This window comes from Botryllus schlosseri, chromosome 5 (genome assembly GCF_051294905.1).
Source record: "Botryllus schlosseri isolate E-star chromosome 5, Bs_hap1, whole genome shotgun sequence".
In the NCBI taxonomy this organism is placed as follows: domain Eukaryota; kingdom Metazoa; phylum Chordata; class Ascidiacea; order Stolidobranchia; family Styelidae; genus Botryllus; species Botryllus schlosseri.
Genome location: NC_137240.1, coordinates 11,481,248 through 11,504,430, shown reverse-complemented (window position 1 = coordinate 11,504,430; position 23,183 = coordinate 11,481,248). Strand labels below are relative to the sequence as shown.

Genomic DNA, 23,183 nt, shown 5'->3' with positions numbered 1-23,183 from the left:
CAAATTTGGTGTGCGTCGTTTTTTAAGGCAACCTAACGATTTAATCACGTAGCCAGCAAGATTCAGGAAAAGGGGTTATTTTTGAACAGCCCTAGTGCCCAGTTTATTTGCATCTCCCGTGGATAGGCACAGCGGTTGCCAGTGAACTCGGCACCTGGTGAACTCGGCACCTTTAACTCGGCACCTTGAACTCGGCACTTGGTGAACTCGGCACTTGATGAACTCGGCACTTCGTTTGACCGTAGATGCTGTGCGATCTCTATTGTTTCGAGTTTATGACAATACAATGTCCCCCATGACACCAATAAATGTTTCCCATGAACACATCGAAACTTACGAAGGCCAAAATAATCAGTTTTTGCCTTCAAAGAAACGGATATTATAAATTAAATATCGCCCTTTAACTATATTTTGTTAGCAGGATGTTTCCCTAATGTCACCCTTCAACCTGCTCCTGACCAACTACCTGTGACAAAATCACACCTTCCTATAAGTAATCAGCTAATACAAAATCAGTATTGTTGTGTTGTATTGAACTTATAAAATCTCTAATAAACCTAACAGTTGAACTTATCAATAACTATAATCAACTAATAAATGAAATATATATATTTTGCACGATTCTTGCATCTCCAAAGAATTGAGGCATGTTTTTTTTTCATCTTCCTGGTGTAAGAACGATCGACTTTAGTCGTCAAACAGCATATCTCATCCTCTTTGCGATACACCCTTCAATATTTTATTAGTTGACTCGTCCGAGCATGACATTTCAGAGTTGACCTGAGCAGCGGACACATCGGATAACGACGACTCAATGAGATCATCTTCCTGCAAACAAAATTATAAGTTAAAATCTGATCACTCATATCGAATTAATTAGCACTATTCGACTTACCTGGTTGTTAAGATCGGCTACCGGTAGCGGCCCCACTTCAATCTCAACGGCATCTTCCTGCAAACAAAATTTAGTTAAACTTTGATAGCTCACATCGAATTAATTAGCACTATTCGACTTACCTGGTTGTAAAGATCGACTACCAGTAGCGTCCCCACTTCATTCTCAACGCATATGTCCATGTCCATCGCATTTATCAATCATTCCCTCTATCCGTCAAATTAGCAATACATGTACCGAGTATAGACCAACACCGACACACGACATTGTTGCGTCACAATACAAGCGCCGATTTCACCAGGTGCCGAGTTAAAGGTGCCGAGTTCACCAGGTGCCGAGTTCACTGGCAACCGGCACAGCTTGCAACAGGTTTGAAAACAGATTAGATCCTCCGTGAGAATCAACCATTATAAAGCTGCAAAAGCCAATCCTCTGCCGCCAGAAGGAACATCTCTACACGCTGGGAATCTTCCATTAGTGTTGTTTATTTGTAATTCGGCTGTTTTACAGCTGATTTTGTGTGTGCTGTACCGTAACCGTGCGCTGTTTACTGCCGTTCGCTGTACTTGTCATTATTACGTCACAACGACAAAATTCTTTCAATATTTCGAACTTGGTTGGTAAACCTCATTTGCTGGCGTTCACTGCTGAAGAGAGCCAATCGAAAAGCTTCCAGTGGAATAAATATGACAATATGAACGTATTGTTTGCAACAATATTGAAGTTCTGTACTTCTAAAATCCAATTTTTAGATGATACACGAACTCCTTTTGTTGACACAACCTTGGCTGGTGATCCTATAACTTTTCATTCAGCGTGCGGCCGACAGGACAGCGTAATATATAGTGAAGCGTCCGGGTTCTTGATCGGTAGGTCGTGAGTTCGATCCCCGGCCGGGTCAGACCAAAGAACTGAATAGTAACACTAGTATCCATGGCCTCCCTGCTTGGCGCTCGTGCATTACTGGGATAGCACGGAGGGGTGGTGCAAGATTTAGAAAACCGCAAAAGTGTATATCCGCACCTGCCTTGTCCAGCGGGATATGTACATTACAGATATACATGCATTGCATATACAGATCGTGTGTCGTGTATGTATATCATGAGTCGGTGTATATGCCGCAAAAACATCAAGGACAAAAATAAAGTACGTCCTTTCCCTTTCCGCACATGCCTACTCGTTACCTCGCCTAGGCCAAAGGTGGTTGTCTGATTTAAAGAATACCTCGAGTTCCTTTGGCTCCTTCCTATATTTTCATTGTATCGCAATCTTGTGGTGTTCAGATTGCATGAAAAATTTAATAAGATACTGAGCTTGTACATCCTCAAGATTACCGGACCACGACTGACCTATCGATCTCGCTTCCCATGACATGCCGCCCTATTTCTTGTCGCTTCCTTTTTCTATACTATCTTCTTTACTTTCATTCAGTGTGCATGCCTCCTCTTTACATCGCCTAGGCCAAGGTGGGTGTCCGATTCCATAGACAACTCCTAGTCGCTTCGACATCTTCCTTTCTTTTCATTGTATCGCATTTTTTGTGGTGTATTGAACTGATAAAATTGCTAATAAACCAATGATGATGATGATGATTGTAGAACACTATGATTCGATGCTATGATATGTTCGATCCATGTGACGCTTAAGTCATTTAGTTGCGAATTTTTGATTTCGGGGCTGTATATTAGGGCTGTTCAAAAATAACTTTTTTTTCTGAATCTTGCGGGTTACGTGATTAAATCGTTAGGTTGCCTTAAAAAACGTCACACACCAAATTTGAATTCATTCCAACCAATATTCGCGGATTTCGTAGAGTTAGAAAATTTCGAATTTGCCTATGAATGCAAAAAAAAAAATTTTTCAAATTTTTCTTCCAACCCCATAAAATTGTTGCGCTGTCTTCAAAGATGATGCAAAACAAATTTGACTCAATTCCAAGCCGTAGAAGCGGAGTTATTTGACTTTTTCGATGATAATTCTTGATTATCCTTGATTGGGGGATAATCCCAGAATTGTCATCGAAAAACTCAAATAACTCCGCTTCTACGGCTTGGAATTGAGTCAAATTTGTTTTGCATCGTTTTTGAAGACAGCGCAACAATTTTATGGCGTTGGAAGAAGAATTTGAAATATTTTTTTTTTGCATTCATAGGCAAATTCGAAATTTTCAAACTCTATGAAATCCGCGAATATTGGTTGGAATGAATTCAAATTTGGTTTGCGTCGTTTTTTAAGGCAACCTAACGATTTAATCACGTAACCCGCAAGATTCAGGAAAAAAAGTTATTTTTGAACAGCCCTACTGTATATTTATTTATAGTTATCTTAACTAAACTACGGTATAGGTATTTAATTTCTAGAGCTTCCTCTTCTGGAGGTACAGACCTTCAATATACAATTGAATGGTGTATTCATATTGAAATGAACCCGAATATTTTCGGCTTACACCCGTCAGCAACTATATACACTACAAAAAAAAATTAGACAAATTTGGTCTCAAATTTAAGAAATGAGGATGATTTCATCATCATCATCATTGGTTTATTAGCAATTTTATCAGTTCAATACACCACAAAAAATGCGATACAATGAAAAGACAGGAAGGTGTCGAAGCGACAAGGAGCAGTCTATGGAATCTGACACCCACCTTGGCCTAGGCGATATATAAAGAGGAGGCATGCACACTGAATGAAAGTAAAGAAGATAGTATAGAAAAAGAAAGCGACAATAAATAGGGCGGCATGTCATGGGAAGCGAGATCGATAGGTCAGTCGTGGTCCGGTAATCTTGAGGATGGACTGTATTTATTTAGTAGTAATTGCTTGTATTTCGACTTGAATGTGGACATGCTCGTCGACTGTCGGATGGCCGGCGGGATACTGTTCCACACATCAGGTCCGGCATATTTGATAGAGCGATGATCTTTTCGGTCGATCATATGATATTTGGACGACGTGGACGCGCGTGTGTTGTACTTGTGCGCTTTTGATTCCGAGGTAAAGAAGTCATTGAAATATTCGGGGCAACGACCGCAGTGGAACTGATACATAAACTTGGCGATTTCTAGTTTCCGCATATCTTCTATGTTTAGGACGCCGAATCTCTTCAGCAGCGACTTGTTGGATGGGCAGCCAGGCCCCTTTGGGGCCCTAGCTATGATTCGGAGTACTTTATGTTGTAGTTTTTGCAGTGGCTTGAGTGCAGTTTTACTGGCAGCCCCCCAACAGAGGATGCCATAGTGTAACTTCGATTGGATTAAGGATTTAAAGAGTATCAGAAGAACCCATGCTGGCATGAAGCGCCTAAGGCTGTAGAACAGGCCGCACTTCGGTGATAATTTAGTTTCTAGGGACTGAATATGACTCTTCCAGGACATGTTCGAGTCCAGTAAAACCCCGAGATATTTGGCATTATCTGGCATTATTTGGTCTCATTTTCAGCAATTTTGGTCTCACTGATGAATTGAGGTCTTAAAATTGAGACCGATTCAGCTTTGTAAGACCATATATAATTGTCACAATTATTTGGTCTTGAAAATAAGACCAATAAAACGCATCAAGACCAATAAAACGCATCTTATAAGACATATTGTGCTTATTAAGACAATTTTTGCTGTGTCAGTATTTTTGGTCTTAAAATTGAGACCGATTCAGCTTTGTAAGACCATATATAATTGTCACAATTATTTGGTCTTACAAATAAGACCAATAAAACGCATCAAGACCAATAAAACACATCTTATAAGACATATTGTGCTTATTACGACAGTTTTTGCTGTGTCAGTATTTTTGGTCTGGTTTTTAAGACAAATTTCGCTAATCAAGAAACGACATGATTTGTGGTCTTAAAAATGAGACCGGAAAGTTGACATGGGCCAGGAGCTGTAAGACATAACTAGCTTATTGAGATAATTTTTATGTGTCAGTATTTTTGGTCTTGTTTTTAAGACAAATTTCGCTAATCAAGAAACGACATGATTTGTGGTCTTAAAAATGAGACCGGAAAGTTGACATGGGCCAGGAGCTCTAAGACATAACTAGCTTATTGAGACAGTTTATGATGTCTAGCATATTGAGACAGTTTATGATGCATCAGTTTTTCTGGTCTTGTTTTTTAGACGAACGTTGCTAATCAAGAAACATCATGGTCCGTAGTCTTATAAATCAGAATGGAAATTGTTATGAGCCCGGAGCACAAGACGTAGTTAGGTTTATTTGACAAATTTTGATCCATCAAAGGTCATTGCAAATACAATCTAGTGCTAACTTGAGAGCGGAGAGCCAAAACGTATTTGGTGGTGCCATGTTTGTCCATTTCTCGTTGATCACATGTCACACTTCAAATAAGTCAAATACAGGATGCATTTGCACCAGAACAAAAATTCAAAGTACTGTACCTTGTCACTTTTCACTGACACAATGGTGTTGGCACGTCGCTCTCACCACAAATACTATTATACACTCAAACTACACTATATATTGTTTGGAGGATTGTATACAAATTGGTGAGTATTATATAGAATGATAATGATATATAATAGGTAGGCTAGATAATGAACTACGAATACAGGTATATGTGTTACGCTTCCCTTCATGCAGAACCTAATACTGACATGAATACCCCCACACAGCACTCGTGGGCGACAATGGTCTTATTTTTCAGCGATTTCAGTCTTAATTTTGAGACGAAAAATCATTGTTAAGACCGATTGGTCTTTAAGACATTTTTTTTCTAAAAAGTCACTTTAAGACCATAAGACCAAATTTGTCTAATTGTTTTTTGTAGTTTAGTAGAGAATTGGAAAGAATATCATTGCCGGTATGAAATCGGTGTCCTGTGCTCACACTATATTTCATTTTTTAATTATTTTTTATTAAATTACTTTAACCTGGAAAATCATCACTGCTCACCTGATATATCAGGCAAAAAGGCCAGCGATTCCAATCAGGCATCATTGTATATCAACACTCGCACCACAAAATATGAGGTCACCAGCATGAAACTTTGAATGAGAGAGTGTTCAATGCACTATTCCCAGGTGGTATTCTGTTGACAGAGTTTCGGCAGATGGCAGGTGTATTTTCATAAAAGCCGACTCCAAGGCACACAAATGGAAGTGTGAACGGCCCCTCCCAATAACGCGAAATCTGTCGTCTCGATGAATATTCGCGCAAATCGTATTATCAAACACAACAGGTGTTTGCCGATTGCAGAATTAATGGCCTTTGATCACTCAGCATCAAGCTTGAGTGGATGAGTTGAGGGTGTTCAGATGAATCTGGGGACATGCTGGTTTATGCGTTCCTGCAAACACTTTGACGTTTTTCCCACGTAGCCACAATCACAGTGGCACTTATATTAGTACACTACATTACTTCATTATATTATATTTTATCATATTACTTACTTACATTACTTCAACAAAGTAATGTAGTGTACGAATATAGGTGCCACTATGATGTGATTGTGGCTTCGTGGGAAGAAAGTCAAAGCGTTTGCAGGAACGCATAAACAAGCGACAAAATGAGGTGACATGTGACGAAAGGCGAAAGAGATCGATATGTCAGGTCGTGGTCCAGCAAACTTGAACACTGACTAGTATTTATTCAGTAGAAATTGCTTGTATTTCGACTTGAGTCTAAGTGCTGACAATATGGAGGACATGCTCGACTAGTGTCAGTGAGATGGTGTTCCACAAATCAGGTCCGGCATATTTTTGATACAGCGATGATCTTTCCTGTCGACCATACGAAAGTGCGCTTTTGATTCTGAGGTAAAGATATCATTGAAAGTTTCTTGTCCGTGACTTCGCTCTATATTCACTGCAATGGAACTTATACATAAACTTGGCAATTTCTAGATTACGCACATATCTTTTATGTTTAGGACACTGAATGTTTTGAGCGGTGATTTGTTGAATGCACAACTGAAACTGGGCCCCTGGCTATGATATGAAGGACCTGATGTTGTAGTTTTTTGTGGCTTTGCAGCTGAGATTAAGTGCACGACAAGGATAGCCTATATGTTCAATTTGTTCATCTAGAAATTTTATATATTGATAATTGTGTGATATCTGAAAAGTTCGGCTTCTACATTCATCTGAATGAATCGGTAAGGGATATGTATCTCTTTCAAGGATCTGTTGAATACACATGAGCCACCCATAAAGTGTAGAAGCAACCTTCTTGACTGTTATCGACACGATTTGCCCATGTCTGCATAATATTTATATTTTCGTATTCAGTCCACGTCGTCCAACTATCATATGGTGGACAAAAATGATTATCGCTCTATCAAATATGCCTGACCTGATTTGTGGATTGGAACTGTATCTCGCCGGCTATTAAACATAGGCAGTCATCGAGCATGTTTACATTCAAGTTGAAATACAAACAATTCCTACCGAATCACTACTAATTAGCGCTTTCTTGTACCGGACCACGACCTGACATGTCGATCTCGCCTTTCGACACGTGCCGCCTTTCTTATCACCTGGCCTTTTATAATATCTTCTTTTACTTTTCATTCAGTGTGCATGCCTCCTTTTTATATCGCCTGGGCCAGGTGGGTGTCTGATTTCAAAGAATACTCCATGTCGTTTCGACACCTTCCGATCTTTCATTGTATCGCCATCTTGTGGTGTATTGAAAGGATGAAATTACTAGCAATAAATTGAATTGAGTATGAGAACAACTTTGCGTCAAAATCTATTGAAAAAATCTGGAGATGTAATCACATAGTATTTCCTGGAAATCCTAATGTTCATTTAAATATCGTCATGGCATGTTCTACGCTTTATATAAGATGTTTATTTATATCATCAACAGATTGGCAAAATTAATGCTACTTTTGTAATGTCTGCTGCACAGAAACATGGCGGCGCCGTTGGAGGCGAACCTCCGAGTGAAAGTTTCAGCTCAGACGATGATGAACTGCCCAAATATAATAACGAATCACAAGACGACGTGCCTTTGTTAGCTGGTGAAGAGGTGTTGATATTCCTCCCGAAAGACGTCAATTATGTCTGCCCATATCTGGGATTGATACCAGGGAAAATCACAGTCACCAATTACAAGCTGATGTTCCACGGCGTTACAAAATCGGAAAGTCCTTTTGTGTTGGAACTGCCGTTGTGTACTATCAGTCGTGTGGAGAAAGCAGGTGGCGCTACAGCGTCCGCAAAGAGTTCGGAAGGAAAAAACCCGTACGGAATCGAAATTCTATGCAAAGACATCAGATCGATTAGGTTCACGATGAAACCCGACAATCACAAAAGACATCAGATTATGGACGAACTCAACAAGTACTGCTTTCCGATTACTAGCAAGTTGCCTTTTTTCGCTCATCATTACAAGGAAGTGTATCCAGAGGACGTGAAGGGATGGAACGTGTACAGCGTAAAAAACGAATTCTCAAGGCAAGGCATCTCAAACAGTGGCGACGGCTGGCGGTTTACCAAAATCAACACAAAGTACGACATGTGCGAAACCTACCCTCACATATTAGTTGTGCCCGCCACGGCCACTGATGATGACTTGAAGCATGTCGCGCAATTTCGTAGCAAAGGAAGAATTCCCGTTCTCTCCTGGATTCATCCAGACAGTCAAGCTACAATTACTCGAGGAGCGCAACCTCTCGTAGGTATATCAAATAAGAGAAGTCGTGAAGATGAAAGATACTTGAAACTAGTGCTTGATGCGAATCCTCATGCTCACAAGCTTTTAATCTTCGACGCGAGACCCCAAGCCAATGCACTTGCAAACGTGGCTCTCGGCGGTGGATATGAGAAAAATGATGCGTATCAAAACACTGAGTTAAACTTTTGCGATATCCACAACATTCACGTCATGAGAGAGTCGTTGCGGAAGCTTCAAGACATCTGTTTCTTACCAACGTCTTCCTTGTCGAAAAACTGGCATTCAATGTTGGATCAAACGCAGTGGCTGCATCATATCAAAGCGATACTGACCACTGCGTCGCGGATTGCGTATCAAGTCGAATGCACAAAGGCGTCTGTTTTTGTGCACTGTAGCGACGGATGGGACAGAACCTCACAGTTAACTTCGTTATCCATGATCATGTTGGATAGTTACTATCGTACGATCGAAGGTTTCGAAGTCTTAATCGAAAAGGAGTGGTTGAGTTTCGGACACAAATTTTCACAGAGGATAGGACATGGCGATAAAAACCACTCAGACGCGGAACGCTCGCCAGTTTTTGTGCAGTTCATAGACTGCGTCTATCAGATCACGCAGCAGTTTCCCGCCGCGTTTGAATTTAACGAAAATTTCCTGGTCACCATTTTGGATCATCTGTATTCTTGTCTTTTCGGGACGTTCTTGTGTAACAATGACAGAGAGCGCAGGCGAGATGTGAGACCTCGCACGGTGTCGCTTTGGTCGATGGTGAACGTGCATCGGGAAGATTATTTGAACGCGCTGTACTCGCCCACTTACAATCATCACGTGTTGATTCCGGTGGCGTCGATGCGTCACATTGATCTGTGGTTGGGATATTATTGTCGGTGGAACGCGGTTTTTAAGTCTCAGGAACCTGTCGCGGTGCGACACAAAGAGCTGTTGAACGTGAGAGAGTACTTGAAAAAGAAAGTGGAGGAGCTAGAGAGGAAAGTCGCTGAAAAACGAGAGACGGAAAAGGTTTCCGGAGCAGAGATACCTGCCGTTTCGGTGACCGCGCACACATGAAAACCGCACCCCTCCAGCAATGATTCGTGGCGTTCCACTTACCGATAGTATTCAAGATTTTATTGTTTATTTCCACGAATTGTTATGTAGGGATAGGAAAAAATAGAGTGGGTGAGATTAGTCTCTCTATATCAGCGGTTCTCAAGCTTTTAGCAAATTTCGCAGACCGTTCGGGTTTCAATTGAATCGAAGTCAACCCGACCTGTAATTACGGCGAATGTATGCTACTCGAAAGCTGATATTCATAATTTCATATGCTGCTTCCTTTTGGATGGTTCTATGAAAGTTTATGCGAGACGAAGTCGTGTTTCTGGAAGAACTGCCACTTACGCTGTTTGTTAGCCTCCATCATACTGCCAAACATCCCGAAAATACAGCCTACTGTCGAAATGTAATGAAATTTGCTTCAAAAGTATTCTATTACTGGTCTTGGACGAGTTGTTGGCTACTTTGAATAGTTTAGTACAACATTGCAACATTGTGACGTACCTCAAGTTCGAAGTATACCATGAACTATATATTACGACACAAGGCAGAAAAGTACGTTTCAAAGATATTTCATTGGTTCAATTACGAATTGTTTAAATGCTATGTTCAGCAACCTAGAAATATGGTTATTGCGCAATTTGTCGAAGTTGCATGGTAGTAGCCACATAATGATAGAATCATGATCATTGGCCACTGACATTGGTTTCTGTGTAGATAAATGGATGTAACGTGCAAGATATGATTAACACGTTTCTATAGAAAGTTCTCAATTTGCATTATTAAGATGACCCTACTGCTGGTCAACTTTCAACATGGCACAATGATTAAATGCTAAGTGTGATGCTTGACTAGGACCATACTACTTGCCACACCTTGATATATCTTTATGGGTATATTTAGTCCCAAGCAAGTATAATTGCTGATGGTCATATTATCCTTTCAACATGAATTTTGTACAACTTTTCATCATTCATTCAATTTTTTTGTGATTTACAAAATGATGCTAGTAAATGGAATATACTCTATATCTAATGAGAATTTCAGAAGCCTTTCCGAGACATCAGTGTTGCAATTGCATGCTGCATTTTACAGGAAAAATATTGGTGATTTGGCATACGTAGCAGCGTAGGTTCAGTGACCTGGCATTGTTCATCTGTTCAACTTCATCTGATAAATGTTGTGACAGGCATACGAAACCTCTGATGAATGTCAGACAAGTAATCGAGAAACGACATGTGCATCACTACTATAACCAGTGGGGTTGGCAAACAATGCAGGCCTATTTTCCAGTAGAATTACTGCAGACTGTATCGAAGGATATTGTAGTTGACGAGTGACCATTATAGGTGACGGCAGATTAGTGTAACAACGTTACGCAGCTCAAATTGCAAAATAAGGACAGGACAGTAGTACCTGAAAGTGGCTTCGTCTCAATTATTCTCAAACTGGCAGCAAGTCAAACTACAATCTGACATGACACCAAAATCACTGAACTGAACTCAATTTAATGGATCTTGCAAAATATGAAATCAATAGGAAAAGAAAATTCAACTATTCAGCAGCACCTCAATTTCATGACGAAGACTCGGCGCGACGCTTGTAAAAATACAAGTAGCCCAGATTTTTCGGAGGCTCTTCCGATTCGGCCACTTTTTCATCGTTGAAGATAATCCATCTGCCGTTGCGTTTGATGTGGCATACGTAATGACCACAAAGAGTCGACGTACCCATGTGCGAAATGAACGCAAAGAGCTCGTATTTGCCGCAACCATCTTGGTATGTGTTAGGGCTGCTGTGGTCGCCAGATACTTTATTTGAAGATTCGCCATCGCCTTGCACTTCGGAGCCTGCGTTGATGTCGTCGATATGATTGAATATCCAATCCACTGCGCGCTCCACATTATCGTTGGTAGCTTTCAACGCGGTCAGAGCCTGGTGTCTTGTGAACCCCATGCTCATTACCATTGCGATGTTATTGTCGTTGATTTCCGCGATGCTGGCCGGTTCTGAAGGGTTAGACATGGGCGTAGCAAAGTCTGCGTCGGTGGTGTGATCCATTAACCAATTCATTGCGGCTTCAATGCCGGCACCGCCAGTGTAATGGACGGCTTTAACGCATGCTTCACGAGGGAAGCCAAAGGACGTTAATTGCGCGACCATCTCCTCATCCACTTTAATTTTCGGTTGTTGTTCTTGTTCCTCTTCCGGCAAAGGCACTTCACCATCTTGTATACCTTTAGCTCGAAATTTTTCTAGATCCAAGAAATCCGGCATGTCGACGTCAACATCTAACTTCTTCGGAACCCAATCGTCGCCTAACGTGAACTTCTTCAAATGCACGACCAAAACGTTGGGAAACGAGGAAAACCGCGACGATTTCAAGGCGGTGGTCTTCTCTTTTACGGCCGGGCTATAAAATCCCTCGACCACCTCAGGCTTAAAGTACGACTCCAAGCAGGCAGAATAGGGCACGCGCATTCTCGGTTTCTCCGTAAACTTCACCTCGTTATTATTCCCCTTCTGCTCCAACTCGTATTGCTTGAGGTCTTCCAAATTTGTAGCGGCTTCCGTCGGTATATTCAGCTCCATAATATATTCAGACTTGGCCGAATACCTCACCATTTTGCTCTGCCCGCATTCGAGCCTTTCCTCGACGCCAAATTTAAACACGTTAGTCGGGTTGATCGCGATTTTCCTACCGTGTTTTTCCATGAGCGACAGCACATGCAGCAAGTATTCTTGTGCGTCTTGCTGTCTTCCCGATGAAAATTCAACGTGATCCTTACCGACTAGTTGTTTGAACATGGATGGTTTGATGCCGGACTCTTCGTTGTTGTTAGGAGAGGAGTGCAGCCCTGTGGACAAGCCCCAGAATATTTTAGCCATTTGCGTGTTGAAATCCGAGGCCGGATCATTCCCGATCGAGGCTTTGTAGATGCTTTCACGTTGCGACAGATATGCATTTGATAATTCTTCAATACTACACAAAACTTGAACGACAGTATTCAAGTAACAGGTGTTGCCCATGTTAATCAAACCAGTCAGATACGCACCGTGGACTGGCGTCAGTTCTTTTCCAGATTCTTGAAGTATGATCCACTCGCTACCAAGCTTTTGATTGATATCGATTTGTAACTCCGTCATCGTTTTATCAGATTTCTCCATGTTCATCATGTTAATGCCGAAATGAGCAAGATGCTCGGCTAACTTGCTATCGATAACCATGTCATCTTCGTCGTATGAATATACATCAGCGCCGCCTGCGGTGATTGTGCCCAACTTCACCGCTAGTGGGTAGCCCGTTTTGCGATAATGCTCTAAAGCGTGATCGTTACCTCCCGAACCATCGTAATGCCTTCTACCACAGAGAATAGTACCGTCTGTTAAATTAGCCCAGAGGTTTGCGGTCAAATCGCAATTTGTGCATTTCCACCCAGAAGGCGGTATCTTTACTCCGTCGAGCTGTTTCAGCGTCTCGCTGTGACGGGATACTTGACGTACATCTCCCTCCCAGGAAACTAGAGCCTGCTGCTCAGCGGAATCATGCCTAATCACAGCCTCGACGCAATTCAATAGGTGAAATGGAATGCTCTCGATATTCGATGTGGAAATCTCGATGAAGTCAGGCAAAATAACGATCGTGTGCTCCTCGGAGTATTCCTGCTCCTTTTCGGTACCTTGAAAACCGCCTTCAACGCCGATCGCTAGTTTAGTCGGAGCTTGAGTATCTTTTTCGGTCTCAGTTTTTGGTATCGGGTTCTTCTTGAATTTCAGAAAGACGCGGTTCCCGGTTGCTTGGTGGTACTGCATCACGAACTCGTGGCCGAATGATTTGAAAGTGCGCATACACATGTACAGCCCCTTGTCGGACTTTGGAGTGTCAAACCCCAAGCAACATTCATCTTTGTAGATTCTGTCGTTGCTACGAGGGAGCTTTACTTCAGGTAAATAGGGCACTAGAAACTCTCCGATGTCTTCAACCATGTTTATTGCAAAAGATTTCTGTAATAGCTAGGAATGGAGGTAAATTATTAGACGACTATAACAGACATTTTTACCTGGTTGGAATTGGTGGCAACGTCACGCAGGATTTTCTGTTTAATTCCTTAATTATTCTATATAGAAAAGCTCTCATCACGCAGGATTTATTTCAAAAAATGGACAGAGATTCCATATAGGCATTTTTAGACATCAACAGAAGATACCGGTACGACCGTATAGAGGGCAGTTATCGCCACCCTTAGGGGTTAGGGCCTTGGCGCTCAAAGTGGAAGAGCTGTGTGATATCTTCATCATCATTTTTACTATACTTTTTGCAATTGAAGATGCCGTACTCAGTAGTAGTACGGCGTACTATACAAGAATTGCAACAGTGAAAAGAAAGGTATAGCGGTCAATCAATCAGATCTACAGGCCTCACATATTAGCAGGCTCAGTCTATTGATAGTGCAGACAACAGATACGAAATACCTATGAGGTAACAAATGACTTCGAAAGACACCGTGTCCGCCCACGTCTATAAACCAGAACTGATGTCAAATGTCGAGGAACATCTGTTACACACGCGCAACTAGACAAGGGTACTTGTAGCGTAACCAACGGTATTGAGGGGCACTCGGGCACTCAACCTCTCTATGTGTCGACGGACCAGAATGGATGAAAGACAGATGTCGCCGAACATGCAAAATTTACTAGAAAATGTTTTGTCGGTGGGAAAATTAGGAATCATTCAATGCAAACTTATGTCTCTGATAAATGAGGATGAGCGATATAGTGATGGACGTTAGTTGATAGCTTCATTTTGAATGAACAGACCCACTTTACCTACTTTAGAATACCAAGATCTACCTAATGAGCTACGACTGAATTTCAATATATAATATTCAATACACCAGAGACTCCAACCACTGATATGGAGATAATGTTTCCATGGAGCTGCAAAAACCTACATAAGTATATGACACTGACGTACTCACGTGTGTAGCGAGTACATATATATTCATTATTCATAGATTAACTAATGTAACAATAGTTATATAACATGCATGAGTTTTGAAGGTACAAGGTATTTGATATAGCTGTGGTGTGCTGTGCAGGTGCAGTTACAAGAAGGCACACTAGTTCTGCAACTGTGTCTTGCAACAATCACTGAGGCATATAATTCACAACAAAAAGTCAAAACAAAAATTCAACTCGACGTGAGCAGACCTAAGTAGGAGGCTTCTGCACATTGCACAACTGGCGTTTAATAAATCTCTCACAGTTGCGCAACTGGGAATTTAACAATTCGAAGCCACATAGATTGCACCGTGGAATAGTTGATGTATGTTATTCTGTGATATTGGTTGAAATGTATTTGAAATATTGACATATTGTTTTTTTTAAATGTTTTCCTTCAGCTCAGCCTGAACTATGAGGTGAATTATTATAATCTGCCAAAATGCCTCTGCTAAGAGTTGGTCTGTGTCCGTTAATGACCGAAGTTGTAATCGATTCCTTTGCAGCTCAGGGGATTAAAACAGGTTTGTAAGTAGGCTACCATGCTATTTTGTTCATATCCTGCATTGCAATCAGACTTCAACTACCTAGTTCAAGTTCTTGATACCTGCCTTGAAATGATGGGCCCAATAAACACAGGGAAACTGAAGATATGTTTATCCTAATGCAAATGCTCGAGCTACTCCACAAATAATTATTGATCACGAACACAGCACAAGGAATCTTCATTTATTCGACTTCTATCATTTCGTCACAGTCCATAATGATGTATATTGCAGGCCTTTGTTGTTTGGTATTGTCAGCAAATGACATCAAAATGTTGGTGAGGCAAATTTGCATGGCTAAAGGTGATGGGAGGGTGTAAATGAGGGGAGATAATAATATATTATAAATGCAAAAAAGTAGTGTACGTCTGATATTACTGTGTCACAGACTGGCCTAAAAAGAGCTTCTTGAAGGTACAGAACTTCAATATACAATTGCATAGTATATTCTATTCATATTGAAATGAACCCGAATATTTTCGGCTGACACTCGTCGGGGGTAATCGTCAGAAACTGGTGGAGAATTTGATAAAAAAACATTGTATATCAGAAATCGAATCAATTCTCTACTAGTTGCTGACAATTTTGAGTGTTTCCAATTCGTTTCTAAAATATTTAGATTAAAAATAGTTAACCTTGCAGCTCCTTCACATCTCCATCGTCAAACTAGCAGATGGTGCAGATGAAAATAACCACTTTTATAAATTTCCTTTATCTCGTATATAGATATGAACTTCTTATTCATTGATTTTTACAGTGATCGATTTCGTTCTATCCGACCCAATCGAATTGAGCCGTTCCAGTAAAATACCAGTACAGGTTGCATCGCATACTGAAGATGCGTAGTTTGAATGGATTTTGCAATTCATTTTTTCTCAGACCATCACCTCTATCAAACGATACCTACTCGCTCAGCATTCTTCTTTCCCACTTAACGGGTTGAATTTTTTGGAGCAATCCATTAAAACCTTATCCATTCTTTCGACACGATGCGGAGCGTTGGATGACATCTTATGCTCCGGTGTCTATACTGGGGAGGTAACTGAAATTATCGGCTCATCATCTTCAGGCAAAACACAGGTAAAGATGGTAGTTTTATTGATAATTTCAACTATTTGCTGCCTGATCGATTTTTATGATGCATAATACTGTCTAGGCTGGCTATAGTAATGAAACAAGCCAGCCGGAATTCGTGATTATGCACAAAAACCAATGTCAGTAACTCTGTATTTCCAACAAACTTACGTAGGAATGATATAATTGTAAATTACTTGCTACTGAATGTAAGTATACCGGGATGATATAATTATATATATATAACTTGTTACTGAATGAAATTATAGGACTACCGAACACGTTATATTTGGCGAATTCAAATCTGTGTTGCATTTAGCACACTCTTTCTATTTTCAGTTATGTACAAGCATTGCAGTCGATGTTGCGCTAACACTGGGAAAAAGTGTGCTGTATATCGACAGAGATAACGGATTCAGTGCCGCTCGGGTGTCGCAGTTAGTGCAGAGCAGGTGCTAATATTGTTTTTTATCACTCGATATGCGATACGGCACTTGATCAGCTTCTCAACATCTCTTTTTGAGGTCAGCTGCTTTGGTAAGCCATACTGAAATTTTTTTAGTCTGATTACCAACGATGAGCACTATTAATCACTGATTGCAATCATTTTTGTGCTGTTCGATTCAAATCAATCAAATCGCGTGTTTCAAATATCAAATCGGATGAATTGACGCGAATCATGAGTGTGCCTTTGTGTTTTATGTAATAAACTTCACATATTGAGACATTTCTACATTGTTGCCACTTGGTATTTGTTTGACAGCTCCCAACAATGATCTTAACTGACTTGCTCTAGTCAATCGCATGCTGAAAGACCTCATAAGCTTCAGGTGATGTGCATGTAACCATACACAATACCGTTACATGTGCACTGCTCCAGTGCTCACACTCATTCAAGACAAGTAGATTTTAAAATATTGCTGGCATTTTATATCACTAAAAACATTAGAAAGCTGTAATTTGATTCAAGCACGGATGGCTGAGCCATAGTTACTGGTTTCTGGAACACCGTGTTTCTTTGATAGATTACAGGACTGCTCTATTGGCGAAGTGCTATCTCGAATACGTGTATGCTGCTGTCCTGATGTGCAATCTTTGCTTGACGCCGTAACTGCCACAAAAAAGTTACTTGGTTCGGGCGATTCCTTCGCGGGCTCTATGAAAGCTGTCATCGTCGATTCCCTTGGTGCAGAGTCTATGATGATGGAATTACCATTTGTTGAAGGTATATGGCCTATGCAGTTTATCATCCCTTGGTAGTCTCAAGTAAATTCATGTTGAACTGTGCTGGTATCTTATATGGCATGGTACATAATTATGCTAGTGAGAATATAAATATATATGAGTAAGAAGTAGCAATGATAGTAATTACTCTCTGAATTTGTTCAGCGCAGTCGCTGTTGACACTGATACAGCAGGAACTGGCCACACTCGCTAAAGATTATGCTCTTGCAGTGCTGGTGACTTCACAGTCATCGGATGATGGTAAGGGTGTTTTTGTTGATAGAGCAACGGCAATGTTGTTGGTTATGTTGACCTCTAGTTCCTAACGGAATGAAGCAGGCTTTTTTTCCTGTACTCAATTAGATTGCCTCAGCTGCTTCAACTTGAGTTGCCTTTTGCGACATTGAAAGTGTTTAAAATATGCAGTCATAGAGTAGCGTAAGGATTCATATCATTTTTATTTGTAAAATGATCACAGCTTCTGGCCAATTTATCTTCTGTACTAAGCTCTAAACATTCTCAATTTTCCCCAAAGCATGACTGTTTCGATTCACCATTTCATCTGACAAACTGAAAAGTGTGTACTTACTTAACTGGGGTGGTAGGAAAATGCTGTTAAAACATCAATATGGTACACGAGTAAGACGTTGGAGAATCACCGCTCTTCAGAATAGCTGAAAGTTTAGCAGGATGGATAATTTTGACTTTTTCTGTGTATATTTCTGCAGGCCAAAGAGGATCTCTCTTGGGTACCACTCCTAGTACAGTGCTTTGCTTGGAGAGATCCAACGGACTTCGGAATCCCATGTCGATTTTAGACAACCCAATCACTGTGAGAATTGTCAAATCACCGCATGCTGTCGCGGGCGATACGGTCACTTTGAAAATCACCAACGCTGGGTGGGAAAAGTCCCGAGGCAACGCCCAATTTTCATTGACATTAAAATGAGGATGACACATTTTTTGCTGATACACCTGATGGGACAAATGCTGCTAAAAATGTGGGGTTGACTGTTTATTGTCAATATAGAGGCGCAGTTCATATAGAGAAGAGATGCATTGCAGCATGCGTGTGAATCAATGTTTTTCTGCCATAGGTGCTAATACATGGAAATATTCTATATATATATAGGAACAAAGTTATTTAGACAGAGGAGTCTCCACTTATCACCAGCTGTTGAGAAACCCTGCTGTATGGCCCCGCTCCGGCATTGTTCTCTGCACGTGCTCTGAAGCGACAAGACCTTCCGTTGCGTAAGTTTCGAATGCAACAGGTAGTGTCTTTGATCATGTCCTCTGCCACCACCCATTTCATATCCTCTGTAATCCAGAAATGTATAAATTACGACACAGCGCTGTGGGAATTGAGTAAGTCGTTTCATAAATTGTGGAGACATGAGTAATGCTACAACCTACACACTACACAGGGGACTGCGTATTAAATGTTAGCAGCACTACAAGTATTGAGTTGATAAAAGGTTGATAAACCTCTAGATTTGTTGGCAATACCATACCCTGATCTCTATATTCCAAGCGGTATTGAAGGGGATTTGGAGCACAATTGTCAGGTCGGTTCCACTTTATCCAAACAGCACCATCGATGTGTTGCATTGCAACAGGACGAGATGGTTTATCCGGGACAACTGCAATGCAAAATGAATATGTTCCATATTGCAATATAAACAGAGACACATATAGCCTACACAATGCAAAATACATTCGGAAGTGTGCAAAGGCGATGTCACGTACTTACACTGTAAATTTTGAACCATCTTAAGTATTCATGGGCAGGGGGTAAGCAAAATGTTACGACATCTAAATTTCGCTGTAGCATATCAAGAATAAATGCATACTGTACAATAATATTGTAGCATGACCACGTACTATCTTTTCTCAAGGGAAATATGTATGCACTGCACATAAAGGGATACTAAATGGCTCATAATTCCATGACAGATACCAAAGTATAATTGAAAAATGCAAGCGCCATACCAGCCACTGACAATGTACACGAGCTTTCTATAGTGCCAAGCTTGTTGGTTGCCTTGACGACGTATTTTCCGAAATCGGGCGGCAAACGCAAACTTCGAATTTTGAGCTGGTATCTTGAGATGGATGGTTCCGAAATAACGTCGAATCGATCGCTGTAATCTATTTCCACGTCATCTATCACCACAAAAAACAACGATTTCAATGATAGATGAGAAAGCATGGTTAACGGCGAACTCATATGACTAACAGCCCACGCTAGACCCAGGTTGAAGTTGGATGCGTAACTAGGGACCGTCAAGGAGTCAGTTACTCCAGTAGAAGTTGAATTGTAAATTTCGGTGTGTGGATGTCGCAATTTCCAAGACGCCAAATCTACAGGATGTTGACATGGAAAAGGAGAGAGGTCGATGGCTGGGTTATAACCAAGTCGCAAGGTTCAGAGTCACAAGTCAACCTCACTGTTATAGTTTCTCAAATCAAGTCATTTTATATTCCCCACCGAGTCAAGTCCGAGTTTAAGTCACGGAGCAGAGGGTAGAGTCTGAGTCATAGTGTTATGACTCGAGTCCAAGTCATTGTGTTGAATGTTCACTTTCAAATTGAAGTCACGTGAAACCCACTCTTTACAACTCCGCTTGGTGATATCAAATGCTTCGCTTTAAACGTTTTTTTTTGTAGCATTTTCAAGTACCAGTGGTTCCCAATGTCGCCGATTGAGAAACAAGGGGGCAATAATGTTAGAAAGTCCTGTGAGATATATTTAATTAACACGACCAAAAATACATCTGTAGACATCTCATTCTGCACATGACACGAAAGTTGACTAAAAAGGTCAACTCAACAGAAAGAAGACGCGCAAACCAGTGTTCCCGAGCACCTACTCGGAAAAGTGATCCTTTTTTTAGTCAACTACCAACGATCAGAGTTAGGTGAATAAAATTTCCATATATATGTCATGTTTTTCGGATACGTAAGTATCGGGGGCGAAAATTTGTGTCGAGCTTGATAAGGGGGCGATGATTCGAAAAAGGTTGGGAACGTCTGTGACAGACGAAACACCAATAGTGTTTTAACTTTACTATTCTCAGGAATTACAATGAAATGCCTGTCTTGGCAGTCCCAGTCTACACTCTACAGTCATATGACTCGGCCTGAGTCACGCGCAATGACTGAGTACAAGTCGAGTCAATACACAGATTGATTCCAAGCCCAGTCATCATATATTCATATTCAGTTACCAGGATATTATTTCATTGGCTTCTTTTGCCAATGTCACTCATAAAGGTGACATAAACTTTATATTCTTTAAAATCCAAATTGCAGAAAGCAAATGGTTTTGCCTAAAACCTGTTCGAATAGAAGTAGAATGAAAGCACAACCACTTGAGTATGTAATACTAGTAGGCAAAATCTCCGAAATACTCCCAAAAAGTGAAAAGTATTTCATTACTGACCACCTCATCGAGTAACTTTCACATCAAAACGTATCATCTTGGTTAAGTTGCAATATTAATAATATTAAGTAATTATGCAGATGAATCCAAATCACAAGTATGCTTTTCTCCTCAAATAAATTATTGATAGATAGGGCGATTTTTTTTTTTGACATGTCAAAAAAAGTCAAAATTAGGTCAAAATTGTAGCGTTAGGTAAAAAAATGTCAAAATTGTTTACAAAGTTGAAACTTTTTTGCAACCTTCATTTTGTTTGTATCGTAGATTTTGCATTGTCCGCAAACTTATCATTTGACATTTTACAGCTTGTAGCTTAATTTATAGGTCTACCGTTGAAGGCGGACCATTGTCTGCTCATTGTGAAACATAAACATTCAAATGAAACAAATAGGTTGACATGGTGTTATGCTCAACATACCGCATTATCTCAACTGAAGCAAGACTGCGTGGGCATCGCATGGTTTTTAGTTCAAGAAGCGCACGTTGAAAAATTTTGATCTAGTTGTTGACACCATTTCCAGAATGAAGCAACTCGGTTTGTCACCAGCAGTGTACGCACAACTTCAGTGTTGTCAGCCAACAACTGCTGCTGTTGAACGTTCTTTCTCCATTCTTGGCAAGCTACTTAGTAAGGACAGACACTTTCTACCCGAGAATATAGGAAAATATCTTTCGTTGTACTACAATCTTTTTTAATTATTTCCACCATAATGTGCAATGTAACTACTGGAATTCTTCATAGGGCAAGATTTTGTTAAAATAAAGTTTTTTCACATAAAAAGTTGTCAGTTTTTGAAGCAAAAAAGTTTTTTTTCAGGCCAAACTACTTCGTAAGAACAGACAGTTCCAACCAGAAATGAAGATAAGTAGTACAATTCTAACATAATGTGAGAAAACACCTAGTTTGCATATGTTAAGTCAAATTTGGTCAAAATTTTGTTTTTTAAGGTCAAAAAATGTCAAAATTTTGATTTTTACAGTCAAAATCTTCCGTTTTAAAGTTTAAAAAAATCGCCCTATTGATAAATGATTGGACTAGACGGCAGTTTTCTTTAGGTACTGTTAATTGATTGATGCTACTCAGACACACCATTCAAGCCATGTTACTATTGTAGGGTTCACATGTACGCTTTAAATATGTTTCAACGATAATAATGCTATATTCCGTCGTTACCTTTGAACCATGTCACCTCTGGTGGCGGGCTGGCATCGAGTAAACATAGCAGAGTCGCGGAAACCTGCTTGCTTGTCACTCCTTGGCTTACAAGTTTTGTTTTGAAGAACGGCGCGTAACCTATGATATTATGAGTGTGATTGTGTGGACAACTGGACATATGGTGGGGTAACGCAAGTCCTACGTACAGTCAGTGGCGTGCCATTTCGACGGACTTCGGCTTCGGAGGAGTTCAGTACGTACCGAGGATGATGACAGCCTGGCAGAATCAATCCTTGTTTCTGTGAATGATGTGGGTTACTGAGAATCAACTGTTAGGGCCAAGGCAATGTGTTTTTAATCGCAGAAAATGGTGTGATCTAAAAATTAAAAACCCCAAACACAACGCTGCCAACCGCTGGTTTGCTGCAACCTTTGAAAAAAATTCAGCTGCGATCATGATGTCTATTTCATACGGCTCTTATGACGATTTCACAAACAAAAGTGTTGTAAACTCATCCCAAAGGTAATTTTGACTTTTCAAAATATAAAGTGTGAAAAGTATGTAGTTTTGCCTGGAAAAACTGTTCAAGGACAACACATAACCACTCGAGCATGGAGTGCAACGTAGAGAAACCTGGTTGAGTACTTCCTTCGTTAGTGACAAGTGACCGCCTCTGTGTTTACAACATGATGAAACTAAACTCACTGTTCTTGGTGGCAAAATCACTTCTGGAGCGAATCAACTCGTCCGAATGAGCAACAGACTTGAAATGATCTTTAAATGATCCTTCCAGCACTGGTGTGTTTGGCGTGCTGGATTCGACCGAATAACTCGACAGAGAACCCCCTGAAAAAGACAATAAGAATACCGAATGCAACAAGATTGCATCAAATAAATTGTTACGTACTTCAGACTAGTAATAATTAGTAGTACTAATTAGTTCCCACAATCACCTCATGTATATTTAGTGGTTGGTCAATATGTATGTACTACAGTGTGTATTTATAGTATAGTTACGATGTTTCCGCATGCGTTTTATATTATAGTGCGAATGTTATATCGCCTATTGGTTTATATATATCTTGTGTTGTATACAAAATGAACAATTTTTGATAATTATTTGTAATCTAGTTTCCTATGTCTTATTTTTCA

General features: G+C 40.4%; 4 protein-coding genes and 1 long non-coding RNA gene across 8 annotated transcripts in view; 2 read left to right on the top strand and 3 right to left on the bottom strand.

Moving 5' to 3' along the window:
* Nucleotides 1-512: 512 nt before the first annotated feature.
* Nucleotides 513-1,150, bottom strand: LOC145439767 (uncharacterized). Its single transcript, XR_013915339.1, has 3 exons — nt 1,018-1,150; nt 896-952; nt 513-828 (listed from the first exon to the last, which is right to left on the bottom strand). It is a non-coding gene; the product is annotated as an uncharacterized LOC145439767 (long non-coding RNA).
* Nucleotides 1,151-6,389: 5,239 nt separating this feature from the next.
* On the top strand, nt 6,390-10,613 carry LOC145439745 (phosphatidylinositol-3,5-bisphosphate 3-phosphatase MTMR2-like). Its single transcript, XM_080317355.1, has one exon. It carries the CDS (start codon nt 7,750-7,752, stop codon nt 9,598-9,600), a length of 1,851 nt encoding a protein of 616 aa, XP_080173481.1. The 5' UTR covers nt 6,390-7,749; the 3' UTR covers nt 9,601-10,613.
* Nucleotides 10,614-11,073: 460 nt separating this feature from the next.
* LOC145439737 (ubiquitin carboxyl-terminal hydrolase 5-like) lies at nt 11,074-13,637 on the bottom strand. The gene has a single exon (XM_080317348.1). It carries the CDS (start codon nt 13,570-13,572, stop codon nt 11,161-11,163), a length of 2,412 nt encoding a protein of 803 aa, XP_080173474.1. The 5' UTR covers nt 13,573-13,637; the 3' UTR covers nt 11,074-11,160.
* Nucleotides 13,638-14,987: 1,350 nt separating this feature from the next.
* LOC145439761 (DNA repair protein RAD51 homolog 4-like) lies at nt 14,988-18,378 on the top strand. The gene is made up of 7 exons (XM_080317384.1): nt 14,988-15,110; nt 15,889-15,950; nt 16,011-16,211; nt 16,545-16,657; nt 17,231-17,430; nt 17,595-17,690; nt 18,158-18,378. Exons 1-7 carry the CDS (start codon nt 15,029-15,031, stop codon nt 18,376-18,378), a joined length of 975 nt encoding a protein of 324 aa, XP_080173510.1. The 5' UTR covers nt 14,988-15,028.
* A 51-nt stretch (nt 18,379-18,429) lies between these two features.
* Nucleotides 18,430-23,183, bottom strand: part of LOC145439716 (uncharacterized) — a 33,362-nt gene continuing 28,608 nt past the window's right edge. For 3 of the 4 annotated variants that reach the window (XM_080317278.1, XM_080317279.1, XM_080317280.1), the window contains 6 exons: nt 22,737-22,877; nt 22,237-22,329; nt 22,049-22,168; nt 19,422-19,595; nt 18,944-19,072; nt 18,430-18,749 (listed from right to left, as the gene is read on the bottom strand). In XM_080317278.1, the coding sequence (XP_080173404.1) occupies nt 18,574-18,749; nt 18,944-19,072; nt 19,422-19,595; nt 22,049-22,168; nt 22,237-22,329; nt 22,737-22,877 (833 nt within the window). In that variant the 3' untranslated portion in view covers nt 18,430-18,573. The remainder of the gene's footprint in view (nt 18,750-18,943; nt 19,073-19,421; nt 19,596-22,048; nt 22,169-22,236; nt 22,330-22,736; nt 22,878-23,183) is intronic. The other variant, XM_080317281.1, reaches the window with a different exon arrangement.